The sequence below is a fragment of the Saccostrea echinata genome, unplaced genomic scaffold (genome assembly GCF_033153115.1).
Source record: "Saccostrea echinata isolate AGI-Se365-2 ecotype Australia unplaced genomic scaffold, CSIRO_AGI_Sech_v1 ptg000033l, whole genome shotgun sequence".
NCBI lineage: Eukaryota > Metazoa > Mollusca > Bivalvia > Ostreida > Ostreidae > Saccostrea > Saccostrea echinata.
In genome coordinates this window covers 27,083,775-27,103,948 of record NW_026889782.1, presented here as the reverse complement: position 1 = coordinate 27,103,948, position 20,174 = coordinate 27,083,775, and the positions used below count along the sequence as shown (strand labels likewise).

The 20,174-nt window shown below is 33.3% G+C and overlaps 3 protein-coding genes and 1 long non-coding RNA gene across 4 annotated transcripts in view; 2 read left to right on the top strand and 2 right to left on the bottom strand.

The window, feature by feature from the left end:
• The window catches only part of LOC133198813 (uncharacterized), an 801,505-nt gene that overhangs the window by 490,739 nt on the left and 290,592 nt on the right, over positions 1 to 20,174 (bottom strand). The gene's annotated exons all lie outside the window — the stretch shown is intronic.
• The window catches only part of LOC133198806 (atrial natriuretic peptide receptor 3-like), a 33,474-nt gene continuing 21,693 nt past the window's right edge, over positions 8,394 to 20,174 (top strand). The window contains exon 1 of the mRNA XM_061334788.1: positions 8,394 to 8,900. Coding sequence (XP_061190772.1) covers positions 8,586 to 8,900 — 315 coding nt within the window. The 5' untranslated portion in view covers positions 8,394 to 8,585. The remainder of the gene's footprint in view (positions 8,901 to 20,174) is intronic.
• On the top strand, positions 12,314 to 15,998 carry LOC133198805 (uncharacterized). Its single transcript, XM_061334787.1, has 4 exons — positions 12,314 to 12,639; positions 14,152 to 14,349; positions 14,658 to 14,712; positions 15,058 to 15,998. The coding sequence occupies exons 1-4, from the start codon at positions 12,459 to 12,461 to the stop codon at positions 15,242 to 15,244; spliced, it is 621 nt and encodes a 206-aa protein (XP_061190771.1). The 5' UTR covers positions 12,314 to 12,458; the 3' UTR covers positions 15,245 to 15,998.
• LOC133198804 (putative nuclease HARBI1) lies at positions 17,133 to 19,678 on the bottom strand. Its single transcript, XM_061334786.1, has 5 exons — positions 19,592 to 19,678; positions 19,133 to 19,399; positions 18,051 to 18,121; positions 17,541 to 17,759; positions 17,133 to 17,394 (listed from the first exon to the last, which is right to left on the bottom strand). The coding sequence occupies exons 1-5, from the start codon at positions 19,650 to 19,652 to the stop codon at positions 17,203 to 17,205; spliced, it is 810 nt and encodes a 269-aa protein (XP_061190770.1). The 5' UTR covers positions 19,653 to 19,678; the 3' UTR covers positions 17,133 to 17,202.

The window sequence follows — 20,174 nt, the reverse complement described above, 5'->3', positions numbered from 1 at the left end:
CCTATTAATTGGTAAGTTCTGTTTTTTCATCTGTGTTTACCGGTCTGTAAAAGAAAATATCTAATTCCTAGCTAACGGCTGTTATAAAATAATGTTTTCATTTTAATTCTGTAATATTTGATAGTATCACATAAAACATACAATCTGTCAAAATCAAAGTATCGTTTTGTTTCAGTATTTGATTGCATTTCATTTCAATTCAGTATATAATGAAAGCGATCTTAATACGTATTATGAAAAGTATGCGAGAGGGTGAATGTGTTTTGATAATATATGTGCGTTTGTTGTTTTTTTTTTTATTTTTTGTTCGTTGTTCTTTGGTATTCCTGTTTCTTGTTAATAGTTTTATATATGCATGTTTATATATGCACCACATGCAGCACGTCTACTGAAATTATCATGCATTTCTGTTTATTTTGTGTCAAATTATCTTATGTGCTTTGTGCCAGAAGAAAAATAATTTACAGAATAAAGTTACTGCAAAATGAAATATTGAATATATCAATGCATTTAAATTATAAGTAAATAAACATTATATAATTGACAAAAAATATGAATTCTTTCTGTATTAGTAAGTTTAATATTTTATTTTGTATGTTGCAGGTTCCATGTGTCAATTTCTGATTATTTTTCCTGTTAAAGATATTCATTTTCATATATCAACTGTAAAAGATAAAAGTTGACAAATATGGCAAATACACAATATTTAAAAAAACAATTCAACAAGTTTACCCTTGCAGTCTTCGTTCTTTTAATTTCCATCGTGTATACATGTATTTCATATTGCCTGTGTTCTATCGTCTTCTTATTTCATACGCATTTCATTCATTTTTGCAGGTGAAAGCGTCATTGGTGCTAAGCCATGCGATGATTCTGCTGGATTTGTGAACATTTTTCTATATTTTGTTCTTGCAATTGATTTTATTAATGTCGAGAAAAATAATCTTCATTAAACTAAATATGCAGTGCAAGACATTAAAAGTACAAAAGAGAAATCTTACTTTGCAAATAATATCAATTAGAATTAAAAAAAAAAAAAAAATTGTGATAGCAGTTATGGCAAAGATTATAGCTCAAACTTCATGATCAAGGTCATTCAGTCAAATATCATAATAAAATCCGGAAGGTCTTGTCAGAAGTAATGCACTGGATTTTTTAAGTGAGGGTTTTTTAATTTTAATAATGTTTAAATACCGCGTTATCTCCACAATAAAAACACGAAATTTATAAAATATGATCATAAGGAACAAAATACGCTCTTAATTTCAAGTAATTGAGAAACATGGGACAAGTCTTTTAATAGTCATTCAGAATTCAAACAAAAACACACCGTCACGGTAGCTTAGTCGGTAGAGCGCTCGCTCCGTGATCGGAAGGTCGTGTGTTCGAATCACGGTCGCGACTGACATAAGTCGATAAAAAATAATAAAAAAAATAGGTAGCAACTGTTCCTTCGCCAAGCACATGGCACTTTTAAGTGAACGTTGCGGGTCCTTCAGATGAGACCCAAAAAACCGATGCCCCGTGTCACGGTAGGCGTTGGCACGATAAAGAACGCTCACTGCTCAATGGTCCTGAGTGACAGGAAGTCTAAATTTGAAGCCCTTCACCGGTACATAGTGACGTCTTTATATTAGTGAAAAATTCTCGAACGGGATGTAAAACAACATACAATCAATCAATCTGTTTTGATAGTTATCTACAGTACAATTAAGAAATCAGCATTTTCATTAAAAACCAAACTCTACATCTTAATTCAGCAGTAAATTCTGAAATACATCTACATTAATGTTAACAATCTTAGATAAACTCAGTTATCTACAAAGAAGGTCGAATTCTCCGGTTCTTTTCCTGCTATTCATAAGTTAACCACTTTGGCTATGATAATATTTGCAACATGACTGAAATTTGCAGAGTCATGATTATTCATATTTGATTTTTTAAATTTCACCTTTTAAACTGTTGCTCACTGTTCCTTTGTCTTTGTGATCCGGCAATTCTTCGCACCTCTCTTACTTCCCCTGTCCCAAAAGCTTTTTAACTTTTGTAAGCCAGAAAACATTCATGGTTCTCAATATAAATCATATACGGTACCAATTTTGACGCACCAGATGCGCATTTTGACAAATTATGTCTCTTCGGTGATGCTCAAGCCGAAACGTTGGAAATCCGAAATATTTAAATGAAAGAGGCTTGGAAGAGCTGAAAAAGGTGCCAAAAGACTAGAGCCAAATACGTTGAAGGATTAGAGCTATGCATGAGGGAGATAATCTTTAATTTTGAAATAAATTTTGAAAATTTTACCACAGAAATTAAATTTATATCCGTATTTTGAAATAAATTTATAAATAAATTAATGAATAAATAAATTAATTAATAAGTGAATTTTCTGCCTCTTCGTTGTTTTTCTTGTCCCCATGTTTGACTGATATGCCTACTTTAAAGTTAACGAGTCTCTTCAGATCATATCCCAAATTAATAGCATTGCTAGGTTTTTGGAGAAATTCCTCATCTTCGTTTTCAGGAGCTGCAGTTTGGAGAGTTGCCTTCACAGTAGCATCAAAATGTTCCAGTGTCAGGTAAGCCCACATGTGTCTTCTGCCTTCATTTAACGGTTTTAAATTTCTGATATTGAAGATCACCTTTCTAACTAATATTATCTGAGAAGTGCATGCCCTGCGCTTTAATTTACTGTCAATACTTTACTCAATTAAAACATTTCCAAATTGAATTATTCAGTCATCTTCTTTAGCAGCTTTTGTAACCTCATAGTTATTCGTTACTGAAAACGATTCTTGAATAAGTGAGTTCCCTGCATTTGATGGAATGCGGAGGGACATAACGTCGGATTGCGTCAACAACATTGAAGCTGTTAAAAACTCGTGTTTCCCCCCGTTTTTCTTGTTTTGCTTGTTCCTGATTGCGAAACCTTTCTGATGTAAATTTCTGAAGTATTGCTACCCCTAAGTACTCCATATTTATCAAATTCTTCGTGAGTTGCATCATCGTTCTTGTAAATTTCTCCCACAGAACTTTTACTTTTCTCTTTAAATGAAGTAGTTGTAGCCATGATTTCATCTTCAATGAGCTTTTGATCATCAGTAGTATTTTTATCATGCTCATAGGGCCTTCCCACAAGCCTGCATGTCAATAAAATTAGACATACTTTTTCATCCACTACTAGCTGATTCACGGTTACTGCTGGGAATGTATGCAAGTCCAGTCATCCACTTCAACCCTCCCAGTAATATATAGGTATTTAGAAGTCTTCAAAAATCTGATTCATCTGTAAAAACAATGTAAATTAAAGTACCTTGATTTTGTTTCATGTAAGACTATCAAAACTTTAAACCAGACGTCTCTGTTGAGAGGGTAGCTCTACTGGTTTGTACTTATAACAAAGGAAGAGAAAAGTAGCACTTGGACTTGAAACTTTGCAACAGCAATAAATAATAATCCTTGTTTTACTCTCTTTTTGTTGCAAGTGAATTGCAATCAGACTAAAACTGTAGAAAGAGTAGCCTTTTAAAAGAATTTTAGAGACATTTTGATTCTAGTTACCATGGCAACATCATTCATCCAAAAAAAAAAATAATGACTATTATGTATCTCAGCGTGGCTAATTGCATGTCATGTTATATTAAAATCAGATCAAACTGTAGGCGAAGTAATATTTTGTTTGTTGTTTAACGTCCCTCTCAAGAATTTTTCACTCAAATGGAGACGCCACCACTTGCCAGTGGAGAGCTGCAAATTTTAACCAATGCTCGGCACTCAGGGCCATTGAGCAGTAAGAGAACTTTTTCGTGCCAGCACCTACGGCGACCTGGGACATTGGTTTATACGGTCTTATCCGAAGGACCGGTCTCCATATCCCACAGTGGGATTCGAACCCGCGACGTAAGGATCAACTCCTTACTCTCCGACTCTAGAGCAAATGTTCTACCACCGCCACGCGGATGACAAGAAATGTTTTGAAAGTATGTCAAAGAAATTTCAGCTTTTTTGTAACCATGGCAACACTTCACTAAAATCAAAAAATGGATATACAGAATTATGTATGTCAGTGTAATCTACTTGTAACCATGGCAACACCGTTCATCGAAATGAAAAACCGATACACAGAATTATGTATTTTGTGTAGTCTACTTGTGTGCCAAGTAATATTGAAATCAAACCAAAACTGTAGGAGGAGTAGCAGTTTTGAATGTATTTCACAGAAATTTCTCATTTTAGAAACCATGGCAACACCATTCATCGAAATCAAAATCCGATATACAGAAATATGTATCTTTGTGTAGTCTACTTATATGCCAATTTATATTGAAATTAGACCAAATTTGTAGGAGAAGTAACATTTTTAAAGTATTTCACAGAAATTTCGATTAATGACTGAACGGTTTCATTTCAATTTCACTGACTTAGCCACAGTGTACCTTGCTTTATAGCGTATTCATTACACTATACTCAAAATGACTTGAAAAAGAAAACAATGTTACAACCAAAAATAACATCGTAAAAATCCACCAAATCCTAAAGAAAGACGCAAAATATACTGTGAAGCAATTGGCTTGATGACAAACTTGTCGTTAGCGCGTGTTCATGGTATTTTGAAGAAAAAAAATCCAAAGCTTAGAAAGATAAGAATTAGGTGGTAGCATGAACAAAAGAGTCCGTGTTGAAAAAAAGTATTAAAACTGTATCCAAAATATATCAAAGACTTTTGATAATTTAGTTATTGGTGATGAGACCTGGGTATACTACTTTGAGCCAAAACGTAAGAGTTCTAACAGAATCTTGGTGCCAATGACTTCATTTATGACCTTTTAATTATGCTATGGATAGATATAAATTTCGTAATTTTGTGAGCATTAGCAAATATTACAAGCATATGTTTTTTTTATCAAATAAGCGGCATGTAGACTAGCTGCTCTAGTAAAGTGGTAATGTTTCTACAGCAATAAAACTCATTTTCTACCTCGATAAGATTTTAGTAAATGAAATAGGAAGATAACAAACAGTATTTAATTTCAAAAGTCCATTGAAACGATACAAATTTGAAGCAGGTGCTATGGAGGGGTGAGCACCTCCTGCCACCGGTCACACCCGCCGTATGCTCCTTGTCATGATCGGGGAAAAAACGGAAAAATCTGTAGACCTTTTAATTATGCTATGGATAGATATGAATTTCTTAATTTTGTGAGCATAAGCATGCAAATGTTACAAGTATATGTTGTTTTCTTTTTAGCAGCTCTAATAAAGTGGTAATGTTTCTACAGCAATAAAACTCTTGTTCTACCTCGATAAGATTTTAGTAAATAAGAAGATACCGAACAGTAATCTCACAAGTCCAATAAAACGATACAAATTAGGAGCAGAGCAAACACGGAAATCAAAATTTAGAGGTGGGATCAGGTGCCATGGATGAGTGAGCGTCTCCTCCCGACCGGTCACACCAGCAGTGTGCTCCTTGTCATGCGATCGGGAAAACACGGAAAACCGTAAACAGTTCAGTGTATAAATAATGGCCTAACAATTAGTATTAAAAACGTCAGTCAGCATTTGATTCAATGAAAATTTGTGTGTGCTGACAAGGTCATTGTATCGACCATGAAACTTGCGAAATGATGAATTTAAAAGAAACTGTTGATATCCTTGTTTCATCAACTTGTTTTAGAAATTGTTCATACGTAGAGCATGTTTTTGTGTATCGTAAAGCAAACCTGCTCATAAAGGATCAAAGTTATTCTAACAATAACAATCATTGTAACCAGCCATGATCCTTACAAACTCGATTCTCTTTCTGAAATTTCTAAGGATGAATTAGCTACTAAGAATAGGCGGATTATAATTTTCAAAATCCAAATTTTTAAACATCAACCTCAAAGACACGTTTGCGAAAAGTTTACGCAACTTGAGTCCGAAACTGAAAACCTGAATACACCAATGGACGACATGGAAGAATACTAGAGAGGTACTTGTTTAAATTTCAATGGCATTCCAGAAAACCTGTATGAAAACACGTATAAATCATCCTGGAAGTATAATCTTGACATTGAAGACATAAACTAGGATATTGACCGGAAGAAAAATCATCCGCTAGGCAGACTGCCTAACACGAAACCAATATTCAAGATAAAAAAAATCAGCGTCCCTGTAATATCGATTATAATTCATTTCATAATCATTTATAAATTCATAAAAAGGAATTTAAAGCTCGAACAAGATCCTTGTAAAGGAGGCACTAACAAGGAAACGTGCTGAATTATTCTCCCACAACGGAAAATCTTTTAAGGACATTATTAAAAAAAAATAATAATAGACTGGACATGGACCTGTGTATACGTAAGACATAAATTGAGTAAACTCAAAAAAAAAAAATAAATAAACATCAGAATCTTTGTGATTTTATCAAATCTCAAATGTACGCACTATGGTACAACATTAGGACGTTCGCTTCGTTATTTGGAGGCCGGGGTTCAATTCTCGTTCGCCGCGCCGCGTTAAACCTATGACGAAATAAGATATAAATGCACATGGACTAATGATTTTGATGGCTTGCATATCTACATTATTTGAGACAATTAGTCTTCGTGTTAGGCAGTCTGCCTAGCCGATGATTTAGCTTCGCCTCGCCAGGTATGAAATATACTAACCAGGTATCATCCCGTACCAGGTCACTAAATGACTATGTAACGTATTTACCCAACCGATGACTAAATAGCTTTGCTTTATAAAGTTTAAGTTACTGTCATGCAAGCTTACAACCTGGGTATATTAGTGTCTTTACAACTCAGATTGAAGTTTATAATTTTATTGAACATTTAACAATAACAAATAAACATTTGTATATTAAATAACTACAGTAAAAATAATGTATTCGACAATTTCTGATAAATAAATATTAACAATTCAAAAGTAGAAATCTCAAGAATATGTCGGATACACGTATAACAGAGTACCTATGGATATGAGTATAACAAATTATCCCTTTAAATCAGAGACAAAACATATTAATTCAGAACATTTAACAATTAAGTTTACAACAAATGGACATTTATAACAAAACGAAAATGTAATTTATAACAACACTTCAAATAACATATTTAAACACGTCTGATGTGAAAAATACAAACATTTTAAAGTTAAAATTATTGATGATTGTCCAACATTGATGACACACACAGATGATATTCAACCAATCATAGGCCAGAATTTCATCGAAAAATCATCAGAGGTGGGGTAAATTGTAAAACTGAGTCATGCGACAGGACCGTACAAATAGGGGTGGGGGCACTTTCATGTATAGTCTACTTGACCTCTTTTCCTTTTGAAGTCTAAGAATTCAGGAACTTTGTATCGTTTTTGAAAGGAGGGGACGGGAAGAAATGCAACTTACTTGAAAAATTTGCCAAGCAAGCAAAAGAAAAAGGTCCATATTCGGGATATAGATTTCGATTCTTTCAAAAAATTAATTCACATATCACCTCATTACCCTGATTTGACTATACTTAAAAAAAAAACTAAAAAAAAAAAAAACGTAAGGGGGGAGGGGGGATCAGTCTTTTACTTAACATTTTCAACAGTAAAAGGAAAGGTTATGTATAGAAAAATGCGGGTGGGTGGGGCAGCCCCCCCCCCTCCCCTTGATACTTCGTGGCCTGGTATTGTCGAACTCTGGCAATTTCTTCCATAGTAAGAAAATGCCGAGAAGTTAGAGTAAGAGAGATGTTCGAGTCAGCCATTTATTTTTTTTTTAATTGCTTGTCACAACATTTTTGGGACTGCCCCTGTCCTGCACCCATCCCCTTTGAAAACGTTTGCTGCGGATGTTAGGGCATAAACTGAACTTTTCATCACAGTTCATTTAGGGTAAAGAAAACATATTAACAAATTTAATAAACCTTCTAAACTTTAATGGTTAAAAAATACAAAGTGTGCATGTATACAAAGAATTTATCTATATTCATAAGTAATGGACATGGGCAAATTCTGTATCGGATACCGTTCCTGTTTTTATTAAGTTGCCTATCATATATGTTTTCTCTCTAAAATCTGCTCCATTATTTTCATAATACTTCTTTTCATCAAAATCCATTTTATTTCACATCCAAATATATTTTCAACCTATTACATAATTTTTACTTGTTACGTTTTGAAGAATATCCCTCGTCACTTGCATTGTACAATCAAATTGATTACTCTTTCGTGTTTCTCACTCTCTGATCTATACACACAAATTTGATCCCTGATGGAGCCCCTCACTCCGCTGAAAAGTTCATTCGCTTAACGGCTTTTCCCCAGCATCTATTTCCGTCTATTTTTAGCCTATGTTATTGAGCTAATATCAGTTCATGTTATCTCTTCGTCCTGTTGAAGAATTGTTTTCATGATCATGCATTTGTTATGATAGGAATGTGGAATTTGTGTATTCTATGAAAATTATAGAATTTGGAATAAGTACATTTAAAAAAAATCATAATTTGACATCGCATAATATACGTTTTAAACTGGATTCTTTATTTATCCATGAATTTGATTGTGTAGAAGACAGTCTATAAACTGTTCGGATAGTTTAAAACACCATGTTAATACTGTGTCTAATGACTTTCATGGTTTCCTCTGTGAAGTGTGAGACGGAGGTAAATATAGCGCTCCTGCTACCAAACGACACGCGATACCCTTTTTCTTCAGGTAAACTGCTTCCGGCACTAGAAATGGGAATTGCGCATGTCCAGAATACTTTACTTCCCGATGTCAAGTTTAACGTCAGGTATGCAGACACCAAATTTGACATGAATATTGGAGTGATCAAAGGCAACAACTTTCATCAGATGGGAACTGTCCACGCCTTTTTTGGTCCTGTGTGTGACTACGCCGTCGCCCAACTTGCTAGAATGGTAACCAGATTGTACAATTTATGAAGCGATAATACATGTTTTCGACAATTATGTTTTAACATTCCTTTAGCGAACTTTGCAGAAGATTTTATTTTATTTTTTTTTTATAGCTTGGAGTGTAAGGTAAATTGGTAAAAGTGAACAAGTCTTAATCGAACATGTACTATAGGCAGACTTTGAGTGAGACACCACTCATACTAAATAAAATATTACTAAAAATCGTTTTCAATACATATACAAGTTTGGCTTTCCAGAAAGCCTGAAATGTCATCTCTTTGGCTTCATTAATAGACAGTGGAATGTAACATTTTTTTCCTCAGCGATTACAAGCAGAAGAACTTTTTTCCAAAAAAAAAGGGGGGGGGGGGGAGTCAGAAAAAAAAATTACAACTTATCTGAATAATCTAACACTAGGAAAAAAAGGGGGTGTTCAAACTCGAAATTCTTATTTCGTGGATGGGGAGGGAAGATTTAAACTTTTTGAGTTTCTCGAAAAACACAATGGGGGGGGGGAGGGGTATGAATATGTTGCAACAAAAAATGGGGGGGGGGAAGGGAGAGGCAAGCTGCCTTTCAGTGGACATTTGCAGTAATTTCAAATATTTTTTTGTATATGTGTTTAAGTGTTACCACTGAGCAGTATTCGTAAAATTTGTAAACAATTGTTATACAAGAAGATGGGTAAAACCTTAGCGTTCCTAGCTAACCTGAATTAGTCCGGTGTAATATGGTGAGACTCCCCCCCCCCCCCCCCCGGAAACCTGGCTATATATAGTAAGACTCCCCGGTGGGGGGTGGAGAATTACTATATAGTGAGCCTTCCCCCTTAAACGACCATAGTTAGGCTTCCCCCTTCCATGTTCAGTTGTATTTTATTTACATCGACGATGTATATATATTTGCATTTTGATTATGATCTTATAAAATAGATACATGTATGAATAAATGTAGAAGTGCGCATAAAAATTTATCGCGCGCAGTAAATCAATCGTTCCAAAATGATTCTTATCAAAAGAAATACATTTAACATTTAAGAGATCATTACTCGTGGACTCTTGGAATTTGCTTATGTTAACCTTCATGGAGAATGCAATAAACACAATGTAGTAAAGAAAGATGTATACTTGTAACAAAAACGTACATTTTTCATTCAGTTATCTCACATCAATATACATGTACATGTCATCCAAAAATTATTTTTGGAGAACAAACTGTTAAAAGGCTATTAAGATGTTTTAATTATTAATTAATGGAGACTTTTATTCATATACTGAAAAATATTGTTTTACAATGAAATAAAATATTCCGGAAACTACATTTGAGGGGAAGTCTCACTATGAAAGGGGGGAGAGACAGGCTAATATATAGTGAGACCTCCCCGGGAGAAGTCTCACTCTATTGCCAGTCGATCTTCCGGAGGGAAGTTTCACTATATAGCCAGTCTTCCCGGGGGATATCTCACTATATAGCCAGCCTTCCGGGGGAAGTCTCACTATGGGAGAAGTCTCACTATACGACACCGGCCCTCAGTTGATTTCGAAAGATTTTCCACTTTTAAATATATGGCTTATCCAAAGAAATAACCCTCACATGCATTTAAATATAGGTCAGTAATAAAATTTAAACGTTATAAGCTAAAATTATGCATTTACAAATTATCTGAAAGAGTACCAATTTACCAACCCTGATATTTAGGCTGTTCAAGGAAACAATCATTTTATATAATAATATTTCAAGAATAAGAGACGCGATTTGATTGCTTTTTGCCATTTACCAATAATGCAATTAAAATTACACAGAGAAAATGATTGCAGGTGCTTTATAATTATAAATTCTCAAAATACGAGTCGGGTAAAGAAATTGCGTCTTTTATACAGAGGTAACAATATTGTATTTCTGACATTTATTTTTTATAGAGCAAAAAACAAAGAATAGTGCAGACATGCGTAAAAACTCACGATGATTATATTAATCTTTCTTCCAATGCCAGTAGTTTTAACATTTACTATTTGTTTAAAAAAAAAATATTTTTAAAAATGGCATCAAGTTATTGAATGACTAAGATACACGTAAAGATAAAATTTTCGACATCAACAGTCGTATTTAAACTTTTAATGCGAGTATTTACTTTGATTTTGTTTTTCTGTAAATTCTTGGATCCACGCCTTGGCTGATCTAATCGATGCCATGTTGTACTTTGATACACACGCGCTAGCCATCATTTACGTAACAGCCTATTTGAAGACCCGCCACTTTGTTTTTCTGTAAATACTTTGATCCACGCCTTGGCCGTTCTTTAGTGCATTCTGATACAAAAAAAAACCAGTTAAATTGATAAAACTGTGTAAATTTATAAAAATTATCTGTGAGAGAGTTGGCTCTCCTGGTTAGGTCATTGTTAGTTTTTTGACTTTGTACTTTTTCTGTTTCACGCATGCACATATGCTTAACTATATTTGTAATGTGTCTCTACACTGTACTTAATGTCAGTTTATGAGAATAAATTCATTGATACACACACGCTGACCATGCTGACCATGATCAGATAACTGCATGTATTCTGAAGACCCACCACTATCCAAGCGATTCTGTCTCTGTGACTCTCTATGATTAATGTGTATAGTTTTTCTTTTTTAAAATGGCCTGTTTGACAGATCGCCCCCATTCTTTGTCATTTAGCAGTTTTGTTTACATCTCTATATTTAGAAATCGTGTCATTTGCCAGACCACCAGCTTATCAATGGCAGCTTACACTGGGGCTTCATGTCCGGGTAACAAACTTAATGTGTCATCTCTCGAGAGAGATGACAACAATGCTTTACTAATAAACATCTACAGATCAAATGTTTATATAATGTTCCTTAAATATATAAGAGAAATACAAAATGAGTTAATTAAGTAGATATATAAATATAAATGCATACATATTTTGAGCATAAAGACAAAATCAAGTGAAGTTTCAGTGCAGGAACGCCATTTTTTATTTACCGAAAAATGTCTCGGTAAATTGAATATATTGAACATGATTCACTGAAAGAATTAATAATTGACTGTCCTTTACTGCTTAATTGACGATTATTTAAATGTCTGGGTCCGGTTGTTCAAAAGGTGGTTAAATTTAACACAGTGGTTAAGGATAACTATGTGTTAAACCTTAATCATTTGATTAGCTAACGCAGTGGTTAAATTCTGTTGTTCAAAAGCAATTTAACGCAATGGTTAGCTAACACTGTGTTAACATTGTGTTCACTGCTTAATCACTCAATAACCACTTGATTACCCAAAATGCACCTCTCTTCCTTTGTAAACAATCATGGCTGACAATCCTGACATCGTCTGCTCAAAAAAGAACAGGAAAGCAAGAAGCACCAATTTCTCATTAACAGAGATAGAAATATTAAAAATCAGGTGAAACTCCATCCTATTCTGGAGGCAAAACATAGTAATACTGTTACTAATGCTAAGAAGCAAGCCATTTGGCTTGAAATTGTTAGAAAAGTCAATGCTGTGGGGGTGGCAAAAAGGAGTTTGACAGAAGTCAAAGATAAATGGCGTAATATGTGTCGGGAAGCAAAATTGAAATTTACGGAAAACAGGAGACAAATGACAAAAACAGGAGGAGGGCCTCCACCTACCCCTCTTTCCCAAACAATGCAGGATGTGGTGGACATGTACAGGGATGCCAGTTCCTTCCACGGGATTGAAGGGGGCATTGAAACTTCAATGCCTGGATGTTCTGGTAAAATATGGCTTTTATGTGTTAAATAACAAATTTTTATCTAATGTGCTCGTTATCTCTATATTTTATGTTTATTAAATAATAAAATAAAGTAAAAAGATTATAACAGTGTTCATATTACACCAACAATACAGTTATACACACATTGTGACACTGTACACACATTTCAAAGATTTTACTCTATTTAACTCATTATATAATAATACTTTATTAATTCAATATAAAATACTACTTTGACCTAAAATTTTGTAATTTAATTTGAACAAAACAGTGATATGTGTCAAAATAACAAGGAACATTTTCGTCTGCTCGAAGAAATGACATCTTATTGTTAAAATCTATATTTTAGACCTAAAAATGATTGGGTATTTTATTTTTGTTGTTGTTTTTCTTCTTTTAATAGGCCTAATAAATTTTTATAATTATGTGTTTGAATAGGTATATTGACAAGTTTCCTAACCTTCTTTCGATTTTGTTTACACATTTACACGACCTTGACCTTTTCATGGGGATATGCAAATCGAAAATAATCATAACATTTACTATGCATGTAGGATTGTGAACGAAAATGTAGTTTTTTAGTTTTAAAGAATGAATAATGATCTTAACATTCTCTTTTTTAAGCTTTCATTTGTGTTGTTAAGGTCAAAATGAAAAATAAGAGGCGAACTCACCATCACCATGTGCTTTCATCTTTCTAATTTTTTCCATGTTAAAAGTTTGATTAGCTTCGCACAAAATATGTTTCTTATATCTTGAATGATTACATTTAATTATTTTAGATAAGATTAAATATGTGCTCGTAGTAATTTAACTATGTAAATGTGAAGATTGGAGGTACGGAGATCAAATGCGAAATCAAGACACGTGGATTGTTGACGTTCGTGAATCGGAGTGGATCCAAGTTTTTTTTTTTTTTTTTTTAAATCCGAAGAGCCTCAAAAACTACATTCACCCAATGTTTTAGTAAACATGGTGTTATTATGGAGGGGGTATAAATGAATTTTAAGAGAAGTAATACCCAACTAATAAACAAAATTCCCTTGGGGTGGTTGGGGGGGGGGGGGGGGGAGTCCCCAATGTTGAATTCTTGCTTTGTCTTTTCCTTAGGACAACTCTGTCACTCTAAGCAAAAAAGGTTTTGAAATTTTTCTGATCTCAAAAATGCATATTTATACATGTGGGTTTGTATCGATTAAAAAAGAGAGAAGGAAAGAAGGAAAGAAAAAAAACAAATATCAGGAAAAAAAAACCCAAAGAAATCAAAAACAAACAAAATGATGAAAAATAAATAAATGAATAATAAATATACATGTGTAGATTATAGAAAATTATATATTAATCATATTTTCACTCATACAATATATATGTGTACTAATTATAAAAAGTAATTATAATTTTAAACAAATATATAAATAAATAATCTGATGAATTTATGCTGCAAGTACTGCTGAAGCCACACACTACCCATGTGTATAAAAATGACTAATAATGAATATTTGTTTTCTATAGTATTATCCTCCATGGCAGCATCTCCCACTCAGACTGTAACTAAGGATCAACATGATATGGACATATGGCAAGATGCTTGTGAGGACCTTCCTGTGCCCTCCCAATCCCCTATCTCAGCAAGTCAAGCTTTCATTGTCATGGAGACGCCCTTAGAGGAACCCCTTTCCCCACCTAGTCCACCAAAACAACCAAGTTCATGTAAATTGCAGCTATATAATTAAATATTTGTCAGGCTCTCAATTGCTTAAGCAAGAAAAAAAATTAAAAATTAAGTAAAAGAAGGGGACAACAATTTAAGAGTCAGAAAGACTTATAATTAATTTACCGGTATAAAGACCAAGGATGATACTCAGGTCCATTTCCTTGTGAGAGGCATGTTTAATTACAACAATTATATAAATTAGATTGGATACTCATATTTTTCTTATATGAAACTGTAGCAATTTAAATGCACCAATCCCCTCTTGAAGCTAAACATTGACTGATTTCATGTTTATTTTAAACAGCATTGCCTAGCTGTAGTAGAGACACAAGGCAGTATCCATATCAAGGAAAGGAGAAGTAAGGTTACTCTCTCTCTCTCTCTCTAAATTTTCCTTTCTCATACCTGTACTGGACCAGTATATAAATTGTACAAGAGTATCACAAAAAATAAAGAAAAAAAAATGTTGACAATTTTATATCTACATTTTTTTATTCCATATATACATTTACATGCAGTATCTGTATAAAGTACATAAAATAGTCATAAAAATTAATAGACTAAATCTACCGTACTCATGACTATCTCACTATAACATACAATGTCAGAATACATTTCCTTATAAAAATCACACATTGTCTATTTAGATTTTTTTTCAAAGAAAAGAAGTGATTTATTTTATTGAAAAATCAAAATTATTTCAGGGAGAAGCGCAAGTGTGGGAAAAAGTCAGTGGAAGATGTTTACAGGTTGCAGTGTGAAGTGCTTGAGGAGGAGAAAGAGAAGATCAAGAAGGAAAAGGAAAAGCTGGATCTGCAAATTCAACTTCTTCATTCAATTCTTAAAAAACAGGATTATGACCAGACAGAGCTCTTTGCCTCCTTCATGTAAACCAAATAATGCTTTAATATTATAACTGCCAAGCTTTCCATTTATTACATGTACTTAGTCCCCTAGTCTCTGATATCTGCATATAACTATAGGAGTAGGACTCACCCAATCTTAATTTAATTAATTTTTCACCCTAAAGTGAATGTATATAAACATCTCCATTCATATTCATTATTGCATGCCTCCCACTTTCAAAGGTTAGGGGAAATTGAATCTTATTCATCTGTCCGTCCGTCAGTCTGTTACAAAAATTTTAACTTTGGCCACAACTTTTGCTCCAGAAGAGATGTCCTTTCACTTTTTTTCATATGTGCATTATTTGTGTTATTGATATTTGATAAATTTTAGTAAAATGTGATATAAAAATAGAAACATACATTCTCCCAGAATTGAAAATTCACATGTAAATATCCTACACTTTAAGTTCTCTTTAGAGAAAATGTATTACATGTATTCATTTTTATAAAAAGTCAACAAAATGATGGAAATGGATATCAGATTATAATGACTGTCAAAATGTGGAAATTGAACCATTCTTTTCAGATATTTTGGCAGTTTAAACAAAAAAATCAATACCAAAAATTTTAAAGATTCAGTAGTTGATGCCACAATATTTGACCTTTGATCTGTTAACATAACCTTAACCTTTATTGTACATAAAGAAGGAAGACTCCTTATATATATGTCCAAATATCAGACGTGATCTTCCATTGAACTGTCAAAATCCTGGAATTTGCCAGTACTCGACCATAGAGCAGCAAATGATGGGGGGTGGGGGGGACCAGCATCTCAAGAAAATTTTAGTATACTAAAATTCACTATAATTTACTATAGCAAAATACTATACTCTGATAAAAGTGAGGGGGCCAGCCCAACACTTTCTATGGGCCTGCATTTATATTGCATAAACACATATTTAAAATGTAGGGTCCCAAGTGACCAATATATAGAATGTCTCTAACATTTTTAAACAAAATACATGTATGCTCTCAAAGATCATAGATTATTGACAATATAGTGATATCATTCTTTTTTTTTCTTGTGTAATTGATAAAAAATGAGGTAAAAAGGATTTCATGGGTGTTTTGTACTACATATAAGTACCTTAATTCAAAATTTTAAAAATCTTTTTTGTAAATCAAGAGTGGGAGACCATGATTCTCTAAATTTGCTTGTTTGTATTGTTCCTTACAGTTACCAGTAACTGTTTATTGTTATGGAATGTGCTTAAAACTTTGTTTCACTGTATGAATTCAGTGCAAATTTTAATTGTTTCAGAACATGCTAGCTATATTGTGATATTTGGAGTGGAAAGTTTACCTGTTACCTGTTTGTTGCATTCAGCATAATATTATATTAATTAAGGTATCCATTTTATCTTTATACCTTTGTTGACCTGTGTATACAATTGTTAAACTGGTACAATTATCACTGGTTAAATAAAATGTTACATATAAAGTTTTCTATCATTCTTATTTAAGGTACATGTATTAATCTATAAAAAATAAATTTAATTAACTCTATGCATATCAGACATATACTACTTGTTTCAATACTCTCTCTCTCTCTCTCTCTCTCTCCCTCTCTCTCTATATATATATATTTATATATATATATGAATATTTACATTTAAACTATTGGTATATAGTGTTTGAGTATGTGTGCATTAATTGGTGACCTTAAAATTGACCTGTTATTGAAGAGTTATCTCCTCTTGATTTTAATCATAATATAGAAAGTGAAGTATACAAAAACACTGGTCAATGAAATCAGACACTCTTAATAACTAAATGAATCAATCTCTTTCCATGGAATTGTTTTGGTAATTTATTCCTTTTCTACTATTGATGCTTCATAATATTTTTTAGCATATTTCATGGCCTAAGGGATAATTATAATAATATGAAATTTAAATCCTATTATGGGTACAATTCTTTAAATGTTAAAAAAAACAGTTATTAGCTGAAGTAATGCTGCTTCACATAGTCCCGCACTCCTCTTCCATCTTGAGGGCCTTGAAAGGCAGGCATCTGGGGCTGGTCCTCTTCAACTTCATCCTCATCCTCAGGCTCTCCAAGGTTGATGGCGATGTTGTGGAGGACAGCACATGCTATGATGATTCTGCATGCCCTGTCAGGTTTCATTCGGATCTATACAAATCAAAATGCATTTGAAGTGTAAATTTACATGTATACAAAAAAAAAAAAAAATGGGCATGAAATATAATTTCTTTCACTATAAATTGCACTATTAAATGTTGGTGAAAAATATACTAGAATGTTTAATATTAAGATACCTCTGAGTGGAGAACATGAAACCTCCGCTTAAGTCGCCCAAAGGTGCGCTCAATTTCACTTCTCGTTCTTGCATGGGCTTGATTGTACTTCTCCTCAGGTTCATTCTGGGGATTGGCATAAGGAGTTAGAAGAAATGGTCTGCAAGCATATCCACTGTCTCCCAACAAAACTCCATTTTCAAATAGACCATTCTCCTCCTCCTCCAAATATGTTCTGATCTGATAATTAAATAAATATTATCAGGCTTTTCTTATGCTAGATTGCAATATTCCAAATCAACCTCCAAAATCTAATAGTCATTAGACTCTAAATATTAATGCATATGATGAGAGAACGAAAGAGAGATAAAAATCATGAAAGAGATATAATGTGCCTCTAATATGAGAGATTATGGAAGTTAGAGAGAGAGAGAGAGAGAGTGAGGACATGTGTTGCATGGTGAAGAACATTCTTAAAATATCATAAATATATAACCAGGGACCTATAGGTCCCTGATATTACTTCAATACCTGTGATGTTCTGAAGATGTGGGAATCATGTACAGACCCAGGCCAAGATGCATTGATGTTTGTAAGCTTTCCTGCAATAAATGTTATAATATTCAGTTTAATGTAACTGAATTGATTTAAAACACACTTTGTGTGAGGAAGGGGGGGGGGGACAGGTGGTGCATGATTTAATAGCAATATAAATATGGAGGACAGGCTTTATTCTTTAAAATTTCTGTTTTTCATTTAAATACAATATATTATTATTAATAATGGAACATTCTACTAGTCAAGAGAAACATAATAATTATTATTGATCATGCATGTTTCAGGATTTTTTTTTTCAAAGCTTGCACTAGTATAGGGATTGGAGCTGATTAATGTGCAAAATAATTCAGTTTCTCAATTTTCCTATAAATCAAAGGTCAATTTTATATATTTTACCAAGATATATTGCAGTGGTAATAAATAATCAGATACCTATTATACAGGTAATAGGACCCCATTTTAATTACCTAAAAATTCCATGTGAAAGTACTTGCATGTCCCAAATTCTATGTTGTAAATTCAGAAACCAAATAATTAAAAAAAATTCAATGAACAAATATATCAAGACTAGATTGTATATAAAGAAAGGCATATAGGACTTTAATTATTTTTTAAATTATTTTCAGGGACCTATATACTAACGTTAGTATATAGATCCCTGTTATTTTTAATATTTAAATTCTGATATGAATCTCTTTTTTAATTTTTATTTAAAAAAATGAAATTGAATTTATTTTCTTGTACATGTAGGGTCCAGTCCCAATACAATGATGTCTTCTTGATTGTAGTGAAATAAATAATCAAAGGTTGGATCCGCCACATTATTTTTCGAAGGGGAGGTTAATCTAAATTACATGCATATATCACTTTAAAAAATCATTTAAAACATTGAATGTACAACTAATACGATAATAATGAAAGAGGGATTGTAGAAGGAGGATTGAAAAACCTCTGAATTCATTGTATCTAGAAATTATAAATTTTATGACATTAAAAAAAAAAAAACATCGAACGAAAATGACACAAGGGGCCTTTGAAAGGTCAGTGATAGATACCTTCGTGGTCACATACAGCTTGGACATTGATGCTGTGAAATCCTTTCCTATTCACGAAGGAATTTTCGTCGTGTGAAGGGGCCTGGATCCGTACATGAGTCCCATCGATGCACCCGATTACATTGGGGAAACCTGCCATCCGGTAGAAGCCCGTTTTGATAGTAGACTTTGCTGTTGCGTCGGGCCATTTTATAAATGTGTCAGCTCTAGCAACCAGTGCTTCTGTGACTCTTTTAACGGTGCGAGAGACTGTACTTTTGTCAAACCCTGTTCAAATTTGAGTAATCTGTATATATTTTTTTCATTATGGATAGACTATTTAATCCGCGTTTTACGTTTAATACATGCGATATATACCCATGAAATTTTCCATGCACTGTGTCATTATTATTTTTAACTTTAATTAAACTTCATTTTTAACATTTACATAGTGTATGTACTGTATTCTATTAATTGTACCTAGGGTGTCCCCGACAACCTGCAAAAAACTACCACTTGCAAGGTAGCGCAAGGTTATCATTACTTGATTTTGGACGCTAAGTGCGCTGTTCCTTTTAGTGGCTCTTTCTAAATCATTTCTGATGACATCCCCAATAAAATTTATGCCATGTTGACCAAATCGGTACCTTCTTCTTAATTCTTCATCAGACCAACCGTCTATATTTGTGTGTAGTCTAAAAACACGCTGTTTTCTGGGTCCAGGCGGATGAATAAGAAAATTAGCGGCCATATTTAATCACGGTGTTAACTTCTTAATCTACCTACCGTAGGTGGATTAAATTTAACACAGATTTAACACCTTGTTAACACAAACACACCTTTGAACAACACTTAATCATGTGGTTAAATTTAACACACTTGTTAGCACAGAGATAACACTGTGTTAAATTTAACCACCTTTTGAACAACCGGGCCCTGATCTATAGCACTGTGTCAAAATTGGTGTCATCGACATAGAAAGGACAAGACCAAAGTAAATTTATTTTTCTTTTACTTCCCCGGGTGGGAAGTTTTTAAGGAAACTTCAGTACAAAAAAACCAC

Excerpts from the sequence above, each read along its gene's own strand:
- LOC133198805 (XM_061334787.1), top strand. The coding sequence starts at position 12,459 with ATGTGTCGGGAAGCAAAATTGAAATTTACGGAAAACAGGAGACAAATG. Across the intron at positions 12,640-14,151 it reads TTCAATGCCTGGATGTTCTG|TATTATCCTCCATGGCAGCA; the intron begins GTAAAATATGGC and ends TGTTTTCTATAG. Across the intron at positions 14,350-14,657 it reads ACCAAAACAACCAAGTTCAT|CATTGCCTAGCTGTAGTAGA; the intron begins GTAAATTGCAGC and ends TATTTTAAACAG.
- LOC133198804 (XM_061334786.1), bottom strand. The coding sequence starts at position 19,652 with ATGATAACCTTGCGCTACCTTGCAAGTGGTAGTTTTTTGCAGGTTGTC. Across the intron at positions 19,400-19,591 it reads GGTTGTCGGGGACACCCTAG|GGTTTGACAAAAGTACAGTC; the intron begins GTACAATTAATA and ends AAATTTGAACAG. Across the intron at positions 18,122-19,132 it reads AGCTGTATGTGACCACGAAG|GAAAGCTTACAAACATCAAT; the intron begins GTATCTATCACT and ends CATTTATTGCAG.